This window comes from Tachysurus fulvidraco, chromosome 7 (genome assembly GCF_022655615.1).
Source record: "Tachysurus fulvidraco isolate hzauxx_2018 chromosome 7, HZAU_PFXX_2.0, whole genome shotgun sequence".
Lineage (NCBI taxonomy): Eukaryota > Metazoa > Chordata > Actinopteri > Siluriformes > Bagridae > Tachysurus > Tachysurus fulvidraco.
This window is the reverse complement of record NC_062524.1, coordinates 27,396,004-27,415,684: the sequence shown is the minus strand read 5'-3', so window position 1 is coordinate 27,415,684 and position 19,681 is coordinate 27,396,004. Positions and strand designations below refer to the sequence as shown.

Below are 19,681 nucleotides of genomic sequence, written 5' to 3'. Positions count from 1 at the left end.
ACTGGGACTAGCCATGCTAACGCTAAAGAAAATCAAAAGCACAAGAATATTTTCAAATGCATGCAAACAGTTGTTCAAGTATATAATTACTATAATATCATCACTGACAGACAGAAACGTTTAATGTCCAAAACTGAACACTCACTCACTCACGGTGTCTTAGTGGTTAGCACGTTCGCCTCCCACCTCCAGGGTTGGGGGTTCGATTCCCACCTCCGCCTTGTGTGTGTGGAGTTTGCATGTTCTCCCCGTGCCTCGGGGGTTTCCTCCGGGTACTCCGGTTTCCTCCCCCGGTCCAAAGACATGCATGGTAGGTTGATTGGCATCTCTGGAAAATTGTCCGTAGTGTGTGAGTGTGTGAGTGAATGAGAGTGTGTGTGTGCCCTGCGATGGGTTGGCACTCTGTCCAGGGTGTATCCTGCCTCGATGCCCGATGACGCCTGAGATAGGCACAGGCTCCCCGTGACCCGAGAAGCTCGGATAAGCGGTAGAGAATGAATGAATGAACGAATTTTCAGTTATCTTTCCCCATAAAATATTTTATATGTAAAAATGTATATATATATATATATATATATATATATATATCAGTAAATTTCCATCTTTAAAAATTTGCAAATATCACAGGTTCCTATGTGGATCATATGTGTAAAATGTATAAATTGTACAAAAACTGGCTTTGTTTATAAAGTAAGCAAAGAAAAGTGAACATAACGAATATGCGGAACACTGAACGAGACAGAAAATAAAAAGCTCAGTCGGGTCACAGACCCACGATGTGCATCAAAGTGTTAATGAAACGTACGTTAATAAAAAAAAAGTGACTCTGTATTTTTATTCACAATAATATACACTTTATTCTCTGCCACTGTGTTTCATTTTAAATGATAACGTTAAATACAGAAGGCACTTACAAAAAAGTTAAATTACAGACGTGTTATAAACGTATAAGTTATTGATTAAAAATAAAAAATAAAATAAGAAAGAAAAAAATCAGAGAAAAATAAGAAGCAGAGGCGGCCGGAGAACTCGGCACCCGTGTACAGTACATCTTAGTCATATCTAAATATCTGTAAATCTAAAGTACAGTATAAACAAGATTTTTTTTTGTTTGTTATTAGTTTAATGCCCCTACTACATTTGAAACATTTAGTTGTTTAAACAGAATACGGAAATCATTAAAACGTTGTTTTTTTTTTTTAAAGTCACGAGTTAGTGGTTTGTCTTTGATTCGTTTCTTTTATTAGGTATTTCTTATTAGGCTTTTGTGGTTTCTGCATTGAGGACGTCGTGGTAGAGCTCGATGAGACGGTTTGCCTCCCTCTGACCAGACAGCAAAGCACCATGGGTAGTGGAATAGTATTTCCTGTGTGTGGCCTCGCCAGCAAACAGCACCTGCAACGGCTGATAGAGGGGGAAAAAACACTGGGTTAAACTTAATGTCTCAGTCCATCCAGGATTTGGTCATTTTAATTGGGATTGTACATGAACGCAACATCAATTTACAAATAAAAAAGTATTAATAATAATTATACAGTTATGGGTTGAGGCGCATAACGTGACATCATCACAAAATTGCTTCCAGCCACTCGGCTTCACGTGTGTCACATGAGTCCAGCTTTGGTAGAAGGTCACTACATGTGTGTCTTTATATGTGTGCCTGAGCGAATCCATCCAAACCTGCACTACTGTCAGAGCCGCTGGTCTAGATATAAATAAATCCTTCTGACCAATCAGAACCCAGAACCCATCATTCAGACCTGATATTTCACTATTTATTATGACACAAAACTAATCTGGGGCAGAGCTATTATCTGCGACGTCGCCAAAAGGCTCTCGACCGCTCGAACAGCCTGATAAGACGTGACAATGTGATATCGGGACACTTTTTCAACCAAGCTTCATGTTCGGGAACGATAATACGGTCGCTATGGTAACACTGAAGATATATTTTGGCTGTTGTTAAATAAATCACAGAGGATATGACAATGCGACGTATTCGAACCTTAGATACTAAAGCTCTGCGAATATACACCGGGGTTACATTTGCATAATCATGCATATTCATGACCCCTTGTCATATTTACATATACATTAAAGCATTTTTAATGAGAGTACAAGTGTAAAGGTAATTTGTAAGTAATTTTATTGAATGTTTAAAGAAAAAAAACACATCTTACACAATTTCTTTAAATCTATCCTGTTTTGGTTTTGTTCTTTTTTTTTTTTACCTTATCTGAGAAAACTGTGAGATTTTGTGTCTAGTTGGAGGTAGTTATTTTCAGCCCTGCGATTTCTGTCTGTAGCTCACGTTTTCCTGGAGGCACAGGTTGTTCTTTCAGACCTGTAATTGCCTGTTAGCACTTGAGCATGCCGGTGTGAGGATGAGGGGAAAAAAGAGAGAGAAAGAACAAGAGAATAAGAGAAAGAAAGAGAAATCGGTCTGTGAGCCTCATCTCATCAGAGAGACGACTGAAAGAGGGAAACGGAATCTGAACCTGAAGAAATATTTAGATACTGACATAATATTTGGGTTAATAAACAAAAAAAGGTGATTTGATATGGATTTATTTTCATAAATTTGTATTATTTTGTCGTATTTTTGAAGCAGCTTTCAAACAATCATTTTTCTGTGAATATGCTAGCAATCTGTTAAGCTAGGTTACAATGTAATGCTAGGTGTAGACTAATACTCTGTAACGTTAGGTGTAGACTAAGATTCTCTGTAACTTTAGGTATAGACTAATACTCTGTAATGCTAGATGCAGGCTAAAACTCATTAACGCTAGGTACCAGCTAATACTTTGCAATGCTAGGTGTAGACTAATACTCTGTAATGCTCAGTCTAGAAAATACTCTGTAATGCTAAGTGTAGACTAATACTCTGCCATGCTAGGTGTAGGCTAATACTCTTTAATGCTATGTGTTGACTAATACTCTGTAACGCTAGGTACCAGCTAATACTTTGTTATGATAGGTGTAGACTAATACTTTGTAATGCTAGGTGTAGACTAAGATTCTCTGTAACTTTAGGTATAGACTAATACTCTATAATGCTAAGTGTAGACTAATACTCTGTAATGCTAAGTGCAGACTAATACTATCTAATGCTACATGTAGACTAATACTCTGTAATGCTAGGTACCAGCTAATACTTTGAAATGCTAGGTGTAGACTAATACTCTGTAATTCTAGGTACCAGCTAATACCTTGTAATGCTAAGTGTAGACTAAAACTCTGTAATGCTAGGTGTAGACCAATACTCAGTAATGCTAGGTGTAGACCAATACTCCGTAATGCTAGGTGTAGACTAATACTCTGTAATGCTAGGTGTAGACTAACACTCTGTAATGCTAGGTGTAGAGTAATACTCTGTAATGCTAAGTGTAGACTAATACTCTGTAATTCTAGGTACCAGCTAATACTCTGTAATGCTAAGTGTAGACTAAAACTCTGTAATGCTAAGTGTAGACTAAAACTCTGTAATGCTAGGTGTAGACCAATACTCAGTAATGCTAAGTGTAGACTAATACTCTGTAATGCTAGGTGTAGACTAATACTCTGTAATGCTAGGTGTAGACTAATACTCTGTAATGCTAGGTGTAGACTAATACTCTGTAATGCTAGGTACCAGCTAATACTCTGTAATGCTAGGTGTAGACTAATACTCTGTAATTCTAGGTACCAGCTAATACCTTGTAATGCTAAGTGTAGACTAATACTCTGTAATGCTAAGTGTAGACTAAAACTCTGTAATGCTAGGTGTAGACTAATACTCTGTAATGCTAGGTGTAGACTAATACTCTGTAATGCTAGGTGTAGACTAATACTCTGTAATGCTAGGTGTAGACTAATACTCTGTAATGCTAGGTGTAGACTAATACTCTGTAATGCTAGGTGTAGACTAATACTCTGTAATGCTAGGTGTAGACTAATACTCTGTAACTTTAGGTGTAGACTAATACTCTGTAATGCTAGTTACCAGCTAATACTCTGTAATGCTAGGAGTAGACTAATACTCTGTAATTCTAGGTACCAGCTAATACCTTGTAATGCTAAGTGTAGACTAATACTCTGTAATGCTAGGTACCAGCTAATACCTTGTAATGCTAAGTGTAGACTAATACTCTGAAATGCTAAGTGTAGACTAATACTCAGTAATGCTAGGTGTAGACTAATACTCTGTAATGCTAGGTGTAGACTAATACTCTGTAATGCTAGGTGTAGACTAATACTCTGTAATGCTAGGTGTAGACTAATACTCTGTAATGCTAGGTACCAGCTAATACTCTGTAATGCTAGGTGTAGACTAATACTCTGTAATTCTAGGTACCAGCTAATACCTTGTAATGCTAAGTGTAGGCTAATACTCTGTAATGCTAGGTACCAGCTAATACTCTGTAATGCTAGGTGTAGACTAATACTCAGTAATGCTAGGTACCAGCTAATACCTTGTAATGCTAAGTGTAGAGTAATACTCTGTAATGCTAAATGTAGACAAAAACTCTGTAGTGCTAGGTGTAGACTAATACTCTGTAATGCTAGGTACCAGCTAATACTCTGTAATGCTAGGTGTAGACTAATACTCTGTAATGCTAGGTACCAGCTAATACCTTGTAATGCTAAGTGTAGACTAATACTCTGTAATGCTAGGTGTAGACTAATACTCTGTAATTATAGGTACCATCTAACACTCTGTAATGCTAGGTGTAGACTAATACTCTGTAATGCTAGGTATAGACTAATACTCTGTAATGCTAGGTACCAGCTAATACCTTGTAATGCTGTGTAGACTAATACTCTGTAATTATAGGTACCATCTAACACTCTGTAATGCTAGGTGTAGACTAATACTCAGTAATGCTAGGTGTAGACTAATACTCTGTAATTATAGGTACCATCTAACACTCTGTAATGCTAGGTGTAGACTAATACTCTGTAATGCTAGGTACCAGCTAATACCTTGTAATGCTAAGTGTAGACTAATACTCTGTAATTATAGGTACCATCTAACACTCTGTAATGCTAGGTGTAGACTAATACTCTGTAATGCTAAGTGTAGACTAATACTCTGTAATGCTAGGTGTAGACTAATACTCTGTAATGCTAAGTGTAGACTAATACTCTGTAATGCTAGGTACCATCTAATACTCTGTAATTCTAGGTACCATCTAATACTCTGTAATGCTAAGTGTAGAGTAATACTCTGTAATGCTAGGTGTAGACCAATACTCTGTAATGCTAGGTGTAGACCAATACTCTGTAATGCTAGGTGTAGACTAATACTCTGTAATGCTAGGTGTAGACTAATACTCTGTAATGCTAAGTGTAAACTAATACTCTGTAATGCTAGGTACCATCTAATACTCTGTAATGCTAGGTGTAGACTAATACTCTGTAATGCTAGGTGTAGACTAAGATACTCTGTAATGCTAGGTGTAGACTAATACCCTGTAATGCTAGGTGTAGACTAATACCCTGTAATGCTAGGTGTAGACTAATACCCTGTAATGCTAGGTGTAGACTAATACTCTGTAATGCTAGGTGTAGACTAAGATACTCTGTAATGCTAGGTGTAGACTAATACCCTGTAATGCTAGGTGTAGACTAATACCCTGTAATGCTAGGTGTAGACTAAGATACTCTGTAACTTTAGGTGCAGGCTAATATAGTTTTTAAACTGTATGGAACTCTTTAGGATGGATTATTAAGAAACGTTTTTGCGTCTCTCACCGGAACCTTGGAGCTCTTGGCGTAGGGCAAGGGTTCGGCCAGCCGCTCAAAGTCTGCCCCACTGGAGCCCACACGGGTAAACGAGTAAGAGCCCTTAATGTAGGGGTTACTGCCCCATGTTGAGCGCAGGATCCGCCGTGGTTTTGGAATGTTCTGGTTCCCTGCAAGAAACAAGCAGGAAGAAAAACAAGAGAACATTAACAATATTCCAACAAATTTAGAGCGCTTCTATCCACAGTTTGTAAATTCCTATCTGTAAAAAAACATTTTATCGATTTGAAAGAAGTCACTCTGTATTACACAAAACAAGAGAGTGAACGTTATGTAAAGGTTGCTATGGAGATTTGGCATATGGGATGGTGTTTCATTCTGAACCGAGGCCAGTGTAGGATCACGGATGAGGAAACAAGCAGAGCGCCTGCTCGCTTCATAAATGGAAAGGGAGACAGAAGAGGAATGAAAAATGATGGACTTCCTGCAAAATAAAAAAATGAGACAAAGATGAGAGGCAAAAGAAATTATCTTATAGAAAAAAAAATAACCAGATAGATCTACAGTTCTCAAAATGGGGTCTGAGGAACCCAGGGAGTGTAGGGCTAATGAAAGTAGTGGAAAAATCTCTCTCTGTTTCTAATAAATAGGCAAATCGTATAGTTTGAATAGTTTGTAGTCTGTTTGCTCCCATGAGTCTGAGCTCCAATCCTCGCTGAACTGGTTTGTTGCAGATCCACCCCAAGGCAGCTGAGACTCATGAAGGTTGTTCCACACCTACTGTATGTTCAGGAGCGTCTCGAAATAACATGAGAGGTGGGAACTATAACACAATGAAACACACCAGACTGCAACGTACAATAGTGATGAATGAACTCAGGTGACTTAACAGGGGAATAATGGTTGGGTGGCTTCAGGTTAAAGCCCTTCAGGGCACTTAAGTGTGATGTCATACCGTGATGAGTCAGTGTGCAGTTACAGGATAATGAGTAATTGTTAGGTGGTGTGTCACAGTGCTGAGCCCTAATTATGTTTAGCAAGCTGATCATGATTACATGTCAAAAGAAAACCTTCATTTACAATTTCTTACATTCTATATTCATAAATGATTAATAACAAAACAATTTAAAGCCCCGCCCCCTGCCTGACCTGTGAACTTGCGAAGCAGCTCGGCGCACATCTCGGCCACAGTTTCGTCATCGCAGCTCTCCATGAGCAGTGCCTCGTCTCCGCAGATCCAGCCGCTTAGCATGTGGCCATAGCGCTCTGGTGGGTAAAGCACGTCGAAGCTGCAGATTTTGCGGTACCAGAGCTCTTCGGGGTAAGCCACGCTCTCCAGGTATGCCTCGTCCTCCCACACAAACTGGATGCTGTTGCACTCGGGGCTCCAGAAGGGCTCAGAGAACTCCAGGAAGATCTTATTTGTGGTGCTGATGCCCAGCTTCTGGATGGACAGAGCCTTGTCCAGGGGCAGGCTCGGAGAGAAGAGCATCTCGTGGGCTTTCTTTAAGACGCCTAGTGAAGCCGTAAAGATCACGTGATCGGCGAGGAACCACTCACCATCCTCGCACTCGACACGCACTGGTGCTAGGCCAGGTCGCTGATCCTGGTTGTGGTCAGCTTGGTCAGTATCGCCCTCTGTGTCCTGTGCGCTGTAATTCCAGTGGATGCGGCGGACGGGTTTTCCCAGGTGCAGCACGCGGCTCGGAATGTCCTGGGCCAGCAGCTCTACCACTTTGATGAAGCCACCAGGGATGACGTGGTGAGCACCAGGGATCTCGGTCCACTCTCCGAACTCGCTCAGGGACACTTCATCCATGCTGGCAGAGCTGCTTTCACAGCTTTCCACCTGAGATAACAAGACCAACAGAACAACATTTACAAGGAATCACATGTGTAATCACTCTTTCTAACATGTTCTACATGGTAACATCTTAAAAGGACTCATGTTACAAGTCATACTTGTTCTGAGACATTACAGAGCCAGTGAATAAAGATGGAGTTAATAAAGTCTGAGGTTATTTTTTAGAAGAAGATTCCCACGTGGACTCACTGGGACTGCAAATGCTTAAACTGGACTCATCTCAGCCCCACACGGACGAACACAATTTAAATCCAGATTGTGGAGAACAGATTCTCTCTGGCATCATCTGTGAAATCTTTGCGTAATCATTTCCCCTGTCTGTTCCTCTATTTTTAGTTTCTCTTCCTGTTAAACTTGTACAGAGACCTTGTGGTCCAAGGAGGCAGGAGAGAAAGACAGGTACACGAGAGGACGTATTAGGTGCGGCTGTGTTTTAGGGAGGTTCTTATGATAGTGAAGTCTGGTGACATCAGACACCGGGGGTGCTGCGGTGTTAATGAGATGTAGTCTGAACACCAATGTATGATTAGTCATGCTCGTGCATAAAGGCAACGTGAACCTTCACTGCACCTTGAGGTACTGCTGCAGCATGGACAGCTTCAGCTTCTTAATGCTTTCAGAGTCGTCAGGGTCCACCATGATCTTCTTGCGCACCAGGTCACGTGTGAAGATACCCACACTGTTCTTCGTCTCATCGCCCACTGGCTTACCATTCTGGAAAAACTCCTGAGTCAGGTCATATACCTGAGAGAGAGAGAGAGAGAGAGAGAGAGAGAGAGAGAGAGAGAGAAAGATAGTCAGTAACAAGAAAGAAAAACATGAAGAAAGAAGGCAATGTAGTAAGAAATATGGGAAGGGAAGGAAGAGAAAAACAAATAAAGCAAAAAATGGAAAGAACAAATGGAGAAGAGGAAAGAACAAGTGGAGAGGAGGATAAAGAAGGACAGAGATAAGGCAGAGGTCAATACAGTACATCATTGAAACAAATTTCCATGCAAATAGCACATAGTATCAAAGTCACTAGCTGTGCGGATGGAATGCATTGGCGTGGAATAACATTTCATCCGTGAAGAATTTTACTGTATGGGAGAGTCGCTGAATACACGCCTGTGCCAAGAGACGTATCAACAGAAAGAGAGAGGAACTGAAAATAAAGATATGGGTCAGGTGAGGTTACTGCCTCAGAAAGTGAACTTTACTCATGAGCATTGATAGCACTCATGAAAATCCCCTCACATCGATGCGCGGTCATGAGAGCGAACCACACAGAGCCACATGGCTCACACACTCAAGACTCGCTTAAGCTGTTTTCTGAAGCTCAAAAGTCATTATACACATTAAACCCCTATCATGTCAACATACCAAACATGTCCAAACATGCATTACAATGTGTTACAACTTCCCGTGATTGTAGACACACCCACGCACACACACACACACACACACACACACACACACACACACACACTAGTAGCTTCATGTTGCAATCTGACACTGCGCATTCTTGGAATAATGAGGCAACATATTTGACGTCATTCAGCAGACAGCTACCTGTCAAAAACACAGTAATAAAAGGCTTCCCCAGGATTCTTCTCTTTTTTTAATGACATGCCAACAACTTCGACGTGAATCGATCGCTGATCTGATACTATGAACTCAATTCAGACTCATTAGGATGATACTCATACTGTAGGTCATGGGTTGTTGGACTTCATGGCTGGGGGTTTTGGACTCTACAGTTTGAGACCATTGACTTGATTCAGATGCTACAGATGGACTCATGACTCGATTTAAACTCTACAGCCTGGAACTTATGAATCGATTCAGTCTCTATAGCTTGGAACGCAGTTTGGAATCAGTTTGAACTTCATGGATTCAGACTAGCGGCTAGACTCAGACTCAATTGTCTGTAAAGTTGGACTGGATTGTGGGACCGAATTGTACTCTGTGGTTTGGGAATCTGAGCTTCAGGACCTGGCTCAAATTCTGGAGTTGGACTCTGTGACCCAATTCTCCACTTAAGAGCTTGGGACTGAATTGCGTATCCTTAATTCACATGTACTCATTGACTGAACTGCATGAGAATATAAATAAAAAAACACCAGGCTCTAGAGCTCTCGTACCTCATTGTACAAGTCGCTGAACTCCTCCACAAGGTCCTTGGGGATACGCTTTCCACTGTTGGTTTGGTAGTGGGCCACACCGTTTTTGGCATAGAGGCTGATGCGACCCACGCTGCGCTCGTCCTCTGTGGTGTGTTCCAGAAGCCCATTATCCTCAGCCAGGTGGTAGATGGGGTTCCCATTAGCGCCATGGATCCAGGTGGCTCCTAGTTCCAAAGTAGCTTTACCTGGGTGGGACAAATGGAGAAAAATATTGTTAAAAGGGACAATGTGAAATGATTTCTCCTGAGAAACACAAGCACAGCATTGCTTCGAATCTCTCAGGGTCATTTTTAAAGAGTAAATTTAACGTCTCACCAAATTGAACACTTTGTACTCTGCCTCCGATGCAGTCCGAGGCCTCTAGTACTGTGACATTTGTGAAGCCGCTCTCCAAGAGGGTTTGGGTGGCTGCGAGGCCGGCCAAGCCCGCGCCGATAACTACTATTCGCGGTCGGTGATGCCTGCGTAAGCCGCTACTGAGAGGATCATCTGTGCTGTCCGAAGATATTTCACAACTTTGCATGCCGTCCAAACTCCTCTTCTAAGAGACCTTCCAGATGGAAGGGACAGAAAAGAGGTTAAAATCAGGCTTTTCATAAGGTCAAGAAATTAAAAAAAATTGCTTCTGCAGACTTTTTTACAACCACAAGGACTAAAAGTTTGTGAACATGTAAAAGATGCGCTCCGGACTTTAGAGAAGTGCATGTCGATGATTAATCGAATGAAATTCTCTCTGTGTATAAACAGGCTCGCTTCAACAGAGACGAAAGGAAACGGAACACCTGACATAAGGCAGGCAGAGGGAAATACAAAAAAAACAGAGGTTGTAATTGTGCTATTAGAGGGGCAGATGGAATGGCTGCTATTACCTGATAGACTAAACAGAGCTCTGGGAATAAACTTCCTTTTCATTAGGAGTGTCGGTTTAAACCTTTCAGTTAAACACTGAAGATGGAGCACTGCATATACCCAAAGGTACTACATTACGAGCTCATACACCCCTGAGACAAGCCTGAGAATGTCATTATAACACCTTCTTCTGTCGGACAAAAGAAACCAGCAGGCAGACAAAAGATTCATGAAACTTTTCCTAGGGGAATAAAGCAGCACTGACTGCAGAACCAACAAAGATTTACACGGAGTCGAATCAGAGCTTGACAACTGGGTTGATTTCTACATTGTACTTAACATTCGGTGTTTTTTCTCCTACGGAAAAACACGTTATTGTTCCATTTGTGATAAATTCATGATGAGGAAATTAAATAGGAGGCTGGTGGTTTTATAAAGGCAAAAGTTTTGTTTTTTTAAATTAATGTCACCTGTAGCAAATCAGGGGGGCACGGTGGCTTAGTGGTTAGCATGTTCGCCTCACACCTCCAGGGTCGGGGGTTCGATTCCCGCCTCCGCCTTGTGTGTGTGGAGTTTGCATGTTCTCCCCGTGCCTCGGGGGTTTCCTCCGGGTACTCCGGTTTCCTCCCCCGGTCCAAAGACATGCATGGTAGGTTGATTGGCATCTCTGGAAAATTGTCCGTAGTGTGTGTGTGTGTGTGAGTGAATGAGAGTGTGTGTGTGTGTGTGTGTGTGTGTGTGTGTGTGTGTGTGTGTGTGTGTGTGAGTGAATGAGAGTGTGTGTGTGTGCCCTGTGATGGGTTGGCACTCCGTCCAGGGTGTATCCTGCCTCGATGCCCGATGACGCCTGAGATAGGCACAGGCTCCCCGTGACCCGAGAAGTTCGGATAAGCGGTAGAAGATGAATGAATGAATGAATGAATGAATGAATGAATGAATGTAGCAAATCAGAGCTGCTGTTATTCTTTTTAATTCTCCTTTCATGTACCACCCGTGTGTACGGAAGCAGACCTGTACTTCAAGAAACAACCAGTTGGTAGGAACTGGTTGGAACCGGGGTGAGCAAAATGGTCAAACCGGCTAAAATGGGGTTTGTTTCTTCTCAAATTTTGGTTACTGTGAATTTTTTGCACCCATTTGATTGGTGGCCCAAATTAGCCAGAATTATATCAAACAAATAAAAAAAAAATGAGTAATAATTGCAAAAGTGCTTTTGTGATGTTAAAGACAACCTGGGATCAAATTAGTTCTGTATCCCTGGTCGTATTGCGCTGGATATTTATCAGTTCGTTCAAGTCTGCAATTGTATGGGTTTTATATTGAATAATTTCATCATCCGTCATTCATTGCTGGGAGGCGGAGCTTAAATGTTGGGATAGATAGTCTGGTAAAATTTTGAACCGGATCCTGCTAAGATTCATGTTTACTTTTTAGAGTCAACATTATACTTCTTCTGCTCTTAGCAACACGAGCATCAAGTCTGGGATATGTTCAGGATAAAAAGAGGAAAAGTGTAAATTCATGGAATGACCCAGAATCAGTGCTTCTCTTTATCTGTAGCTAAGAACAGCCTGGGCAAATACTGATCCTCATCACTGATGTCAGCACGTTATTCCTGTGGCTGGAAAACAAGCACAACACATGCCTCTGCTCTTGGATAGAGATTAAGGAGGCAGCTGGTTGAATGGGGGGAGGAGCGAACGTGCAACCAGGGCTTCATCACGACCTAGAAACGCCAACCTTCCATCCTCCTTCGCGTGGTTATCTTTCCACAAGGCTATCTTGCTGGTACTCACTGACCAGATTTTCCATATCACCTCGAAGCACAGAATGCTTTCCTGACCTTACCATGTTAACAACTCATATTTAATTACTCAGCTTTCCTGATTGGTCTATAGATGTTGATTGATTGACTGTCGTTTCTATGGCAACAGTTCATTCACACGAACCCTCTTTATTTCTTAGGAAATATTCTGCATAAACCGCGGCTAAAAATACAATACCAGTAAACGCTGGGATAACGATGTCGCTAGGCTATTTTCTTTGTTTTTATAACTATATTGTAATTGCAGCTAATAAACAAGTCCATCAGACGGAAACGTCAATGTTTTTTTTAAAGGTTTGTCATCAATTCTGTTTAAATTCGGCTTGTCTGAACAAATAACACACTACTTCCTACTAGCTAGTTTGTGTTTGAGTCATCAGCTAGCTACGGCATGTTTAATTAAACTGCATAGCAACCACACTTAAAAAAAACGCACTTAAAAATCAATGTCAAAATTAGACCTTAAAGAATATTCAGACACAAGAATGAAAAAATTTAAAAAAAAGTTTTTTAAATAATGTAAAAATAAAAACAAACAAAAAAACAAGTTATTACTAATAACAAAATCAGTGTGCTTTCTGAACTCTACTATAGACTGAGGTCTTGATGGTGAAATTGTTTTCCAAGTGGAAGTGAGATTAAAGTACCAAAGGTTCACGTCATTCCTGCTGCATGGTTAAAGATAAAGGAAAAGGAAACGTTATCTGATTCATCCCTCAGGTATTTCATTCAAGTTTTTCCACAGGGTTTTAGCTCTTTCTCGGGACACTCCAAAGCTTTTCTTTGTCCTCTGTCTGCCTTTTGAATGGTCAGAGTGGTGAAGAAACTTGAGTGAGACAATCAGCAGTGCCACGTAGGAGCTCCTGTAACAACCAGGACCGAATGACACGCAACCTGAGCTATTATTATTATTATTATTATTATTATTATTATTATTATTATTAAACACATACACAGAGACAGGGTTCTGGCTTCTATAGTGAAGACACCGGACATTTTCATTACTTTGTCATTTGGCGCACAGCATAAAGCGCACAGCATAAAGCGCGCATTTGGAGATGAGACGCAGGTGAAAATGTCTTATCTTATAAACCACTGCTATAATAATCAAATGATCAAGAGCAGAAACAGATGGAGAGCAGAGATCAAATGTATCCGGAGAATTAAAGGACACAGTGACAGTGACATTTAGTCCGCGGTTAAGACACGGAGAACCCAAAGCGCAGCTGAGCCTCGACTCTAATGTCCTTTTTTAAATTATTATTATTATTTTTATTATTTACCTATTGGTTTATTTATTTATTTATTTATTTATTTATTTATTTATTTATTTATTTATTTATTTTGAAATTCACTCCCCTTTTTTTTACCCTCACAGTTATAAGACAGATCAGATAAATAGAAAATAATGTGATGAAGGTTTATTACCTGCACTCCTGGTTAGATGTGAGTGTATATCAGATGCAGTGCGCTTCTTTTGTGTGTATTTTTTTTTTCTTTCCCGCAGAGTCGGCTGTTTATGTGCGGGAGAACCAGCCGCGGCCAGTTCTTCCTCCTCCTCCTCCTCCTCCTCCTGCCGCCCAGACTCACATAAACCACGCCCACTTGGTTGGGACTCGGCTGTAGAGTCCCACCTCCTGCGCTGAGATTGGCTACAAACGCACGGAAAGTTGATTGGACAGCGTTGCTGAAAGATTAGCCAATCACAGAGCAAGAGGCGGGATTCTGAGTGATATACAGTAAGAAATCATTAATGAATTAAAATAATAATAATAATAATAATAATAAAAAATAATAATAATAATAATAATAATAGAAATAAAAATTGCGCACCTGATGTATGTAAATGCTTCAAACAAATAATAAAATTAATGTTAAAATATAAGATTTAGAGAATAAACAACACACCTTGAATGTGTCATTATTCCACATTTTTATTTACAGCAATTAAATTAAAATATGTTAAAAATATGCAAATGAGGCAACATATGCTTTATTGCAATAGTCCAATTATTTTCCCTGTCGTTTTATTGGCTCGATTTGATGACTGTGACCCAGTGTGGAAGTTTATGTTCTTCCTTAAAAATTATAGTAATACAAATAAAATGATTAGAAAATGATTGTAGGTTAATGTCAAGTATCTAATTGATTCGATTTGACTTTATATTTTAAGTTTTATATATCATATTCAACTTTATGTCACTACATAGAATTGTAATATAGACTTGTTTTATATTTAGGTGAATAAAATATACAAAATATTTGTGTTTTTTATTTAAGGGTTTAATTTCTACTTAAGAACATTACATATGCAGATAAATTAATCAGTTGAGATAAAATCTAGATTTTTTTTTTTAACTCATTTCCTCCAGGTCCAGGTTTGTCTCTGTGCTCTAAGCTTCACACTGATCTTTACAACAGCACGTGTTGCTCAACATACAACTTTTTTCCACTACAAACTTTACACTTCCACATATATAACAGTCAGACATCGAGATCTCATTCTTCATTCTAAAATAAGTCAATAAAACCTCAAGGACAAATGACAGTTTGTGATTGGCTGACAGTGACAGCCTTTGGGACGTTATCAGCATTTAGCAACATGTCTAGGACACTTTGTAATGAGTCAGAGCTGTTCGAGCTGTTAGTGAACGGAAGACAGGAAGAAGCAAATTAGAGTCACACGTCTAATCCAAATACAGCGTTCTACAAGAAAAAAACAGACCTCAGGCAAAATTTTTCTATACACACAAGAGATATGCTTTAACTGAAATCGTTGTAAGGAATCAACTTGAACATTAAAAGATCTAAAGTGCTAGCTAACAAAAAAAAAAAAGGTGAAGAAATTCCCTATTAACGTATGATAATTTGTAAAGGAAAGCACACTAATAGCTTGTTAGCTAATTAACTCAATCTAAACTGAGCTAGCTACAAAGCTTAGACAAAAATTTGATAATGAATGACAGCTAATGTAGAGAATTTTGACAAACTAACTAGCTAAACTAGCTAAGCTAACACTAGAAAGGAACTCTCTAAAAAACAAAAACAAACAAACAAAAAAACACAAGAATAAAATCAAGTTAATGTTTGAGTAGTTTCCAGAACCGAGCTAGCAAGCTAATGTTAGGGAAACATTCCTAACTGATCGAGTCAGCTAATGTTACAGAATATTTACTAGCATGATTAGCTAATGCTAGATAATAAAAAAAAACACTAGCTAATGTTACAGAATTTTCATGCTAGCTAGCTACCTCGAGAAAATGCGTAAACAATTTAGCTAGCATAAATAAGATAAATTAGAAAATGGCTAATGTTTCAAAATAGCTTAACCATCTTAATGGAAGTGGTCTGGGTGTAGCATTCTAACTTTATGATGCTACCTGAAAAATTCACTGCTTCATACAAGTTTATAGTCATATTTCTCTTAGACGAATCAATTTGAATCACTGATTTGCAAAAGTAAATGCATTAGGAACTGATGATCACTAACATTAGTGTGCTAGCTTCATGCTAACAAAACACTGTTTGTGGCTCAGATTAATGAAGACTTCTAGCCAGATCCTGTGCCAGAAAACAAGTCAAAATAAACCCGAAGACTGGAACTCAAGCTAAAAATGAGCCGCATGGAAAGAACGATGATCCGAATGACGAGACAGGAACTTCTTAAGGAGGAGAGAAAACACGACATGACGCAGAGAGTCTAAAAATAGATCAAAGAAGAGTACACAACTTTCAGTACATCCTGCCCCTTTGTTGGAATGGTGGGTGTGGCCTAACTTTCCAAGAAAAGGTGATTCACCCTCAACTCACTGAATGTTTGCACGAAACAAAACGGACTGTTTCGAGTGACGCGACACGATTGTTGCTCAACAAACACGTCTGAACGTGTTCTAGGTGACGCTGACGAAGTCTCGTTACTTTAGATTCGTCCAGGTTCGGCTGCAAGAATTTGATGAATTACAATCAAACCTCCGTGTTTAACTGTAGACATTAATTCCATCTTTTGTTGCCATATCAACATCATTTTTATTTCAAGCATTTAAAAACCTACACAGATGTTCGGCAAGTTTGTATTTTTCGTGTAGCAAAACAACGTAACGTTATAAGTCTAGCTAACAAATTTAAATTAGCTGAACGTTCACGTTGTCAGATTTGGTCCATTACTGAATGGGCTCCATGTTGAAAATGTTGAAAAATACAAAACAAAACGTAGTCATATTTTTTGAAGTCTAACCTACAATTTTACATTAGCATCATAATATCACATCAGATAACAGAAACATTTTCATTCTGAGAGCGATCACACTGCTCACTTTTCCGTATCCAAAGGTAACTAATGGGTTCATGTTTTGTTTGTCTCATCTGAGGGGGTTTTTACACCTGGTCACTTCCTGCGTTTTCTGTGATCCGATAGCTATCCGATGGTAAAAAGGCCGGGTCTAAATGTGAGACGGATATAAATCTGATCGCTCAAACCCCTTCAGGAGGTGGTCTGGGACGCGTTTCAGATGAAACTGGACAGGTGTAAATGCATGTGGTTGTTCGAGCCACATACGTCAGCGCTATACTCCTCCCAAACGGAAGTACGTCACTCGCAGGTGACTCACGAGTCGTGCATCGCGCCAGAAACAAATATGTTCTCCCACCAGCGCTGGCTCTGATCTTTCACCCAGGCGTCTCGTTTGGGCTTAAAATGCGCTGCTGCCACCAGCGAAAATGCAGCAAACAGTAAACGCTGTTTTTTGTAGCAACTGCACACACCAAATGTGTTCCATTTCAATTACCCCGGAAATGAGGTAAATTATATTAGCATTTTGGACGGGAGTAAAAAGACAGGATCGATATCCGATTCGCCGAGACGCGTTTATGTGGCCTGATGTAAACGGGACAGTTTTAATAAATCAGATAGCTATCAGATCAGAGACAACTCACAAAGTGACCGGGTGTAAAAAGCCCGTAAGTATTTCGAGTTGAATCCCACTTCAACCACAAAGCACTTTGTTATCGTACAGTATGTTAGCAGTTTGCACTAATTTTATTGACTTTATTCAGATGTAACTCCTCTTCCTCACCGAAGCTCGACAAGAGCGCCGAGGCCAGCGTTAAATTGTGTGTTCTGTTTGAGCGTAAAGGCCAGAACTCCTACGTCTTCTGAATGAAAAGACACTTTATTTCCAATTTTCTTTTGTGGAGCCGAGGCTCAGAGCCAAGTCCGACCCTGCTGTGGGGAGGAGAGCGGAGCCTGAGCCCGAGCCCGAGCTCGCCGGATCCACAATGTGTGGTCTGTGTGACTGGCATCAGACAGAAGAAGCTTTCTGCTCCCATCAGAGGCTAAAAGGGTTCACGGGTAAATTCCCACAATCTCGAGCTGACGTATGAATTCATAAAGGAGACGCTTTAAAATGCTTCGTTATGTTTGTTGTTGTTATTTTTGTTAAAGATTGCATAATCATGACAAACCTAAACACATCTGTATAGTGGAACAGCTGCATATTGGAAATTTATCTTCCAGACTCGTCTCTGCGGAGGAATTTTACATTAAGCTGTTAAAAGAAACACGAACAAGAGAACTCTGTGTGTTTGTGTATTTTTTTCATTCATCCCCTTTACATTATTTTTAATACGTTCGATTTTATAGTACAAAATATATTTTTTTTATTCTGGTAAATTATTAAAGAGTGTTGATGAAGAGTTCAGAAGCAGCACCACATTTTCTGTGCAGTTTTCTCTGTGCAGTTTTCTGAGCCCCGTCTTTTCTAGGTGTGTGTGTGTGTGTGTTTGTGTGTGTGTGAGTGTGTGAGTGTGTATGTGTGTTTGTGATGTGTGTGTGTCTGTATGTACAGTATGTGAGTGTGCATGTGTGTGTGTATGTTTGTGGTGTATATGTGTATGTCTGATTGTGTGTGTGTGTGTGTGTGTGTGTTTATACAGTAAGTGTGTGTATGTGTATGCATGTATGTGAGTGTGTGTATGCGTGTGTGTGTATGTGTGTGAGTATGTATGAGTGTGTGTATGTACTGTAGGTGTGTGTGTGTGTGTGTGTATGTTTGTGTATCCGTGTGTATGTATGTGTGTGTTGCTTTGTGATTAAAGTGTTTTCAGGCATTTTATTGTCCATGTTGTACCTTCAGTTTTCATGTATTTAATCTTTTTTTCACAAGTCAGAGTCCTTCATATTCTACACAGAGCTTCATTCAGTTCCTTGGGACAAGATGGCAGCATGTTAGTGTTTGTGTGTAAATGACTTGTGTTATCTATCTATCTATCTATCTATCTATCTATCTATCTATCTATCTATCTATCTATCTATCTATCTATCTATCTATCTTTTTTAACTTTACCTTTGTGTGCTTGCAGGGGGGCACAAACTTTTGCACACAGTAGGACATTCCAGTTTGGTCTGCAGGCCTATCTGATATCCCTAGCAGGAGGATCACATGGACAAATAATGTTGGAATTCGAGCAATCGGATAAAGCACGTGTCTGGGAACTGGGACAGAGACGAGAGCCTGGCTTACAGAGACGTTTCGCTCAAACACCTCGGGTTCGGAATTTGGGAATATTATGGAAAATGTCTGGAAGGGAGGTTGGTGTTTGGGGGAAAATAATGACTGATGGACATAAGGTTTACATCCTGAAGATGACATTATTAAATAGATAGATAGATAGATAGATAGATAGATAGATAGATAGATAGATAGATAGATAGATAGATAGATAGATAGATAGATAGATAGATAGATAAATGGAGGGGGCATGGTGGCTTAGTGGTTAGCACGTTTGCCTCACACCTCCAGGGTTGGGGGTTCGATTCCCGCCCCCGCCTTGTGTGTGTGGAGTTTGCATGTTCTCCGCGTGCCTCGGGGGTTTCCTCCGGGTACTCCGGGTTTCCTCCCCCGGTCCAAAGACATGCATGGTAGGTTGATTGGCATCTCTGGAAAATTGTCCGTAGTGTGTGAGTGTGTGTGTGTGAGTGAATGAGAGTGTGTGAGTACCCTGTGATGGGTCGGCACTCCGTCCAGGGTGTATCCTGCCTCGATGCCCGATGACGCCTGAGATAGGCACAGGCTCCCCGTGACCCGAGAAGTTCGGATAAGCGGTAGAAAATGAATGAATGAATAAATAAATAAATAAATAAACAAATAACTAAACTGGACTTTTTAGATCTCTGGCTTTTATTCTACCGAAGTTCGGGAACACGGTGGAGATTTAAATGCCAACTGTTCATGTAGTTTATATGCAAAGCCTGTAATT

At 40.1% G+C, this 19,681-nt stretch overlaps 1 protein-coding gene across 4 annotated transcripts; it reads right to left on the bottom strand.

The window, feature by feature from the left end:
- Nucleotides 1-821: 821 nt before the first annotated feature.
- Nucleotides 822-14,013, bottom strand: smox (spermine oxidase). 4 transcript variants are annotated; one of them, XM_047816404.1, is made up of 8 exons: nt 13,856-14,013; nt 10,069-10,303; nt 9,712-9,938; nt 8,159-8,332; nt 6,874-7,573; nt 5,734-5,894; nt 2,232-2,354; nt 1,267-1,404 (listed from the first exon to the last, which is right to left on the bottom strand). In XM_047816404.1, exons 2-7 carry the CDS (start codon nt 10,274-10,276, stop codon nt 2,262-2,264), a joined length of 1,563 nt encoding a protein of 520 aa, XP_047672360.1. In that variant the 5' UTR covers nt 10,277-10,303; nt 13,856-14,013; the 3' UTR covers nt 1,267-1,404; nt 2,232-2,261. The 4 variants fall into 4 exon arrangements, with proteins under 4 accessions (XP_027013859.1, XP_047672360.1, XP_047672361.1 ...); XM_027158058.2 differs by lacking the exon at nt 2,232-2,354 and having other exon boundaries at nt 822-1,404; XM_047816405.1 differs by lacking the exon at nt 1,267-1,404 and having other exon boundaries at nt 2,231-2,363.
- Between the last annotated feature and the right edge of the window lie 5,668 nt (nt 14,014-19,681).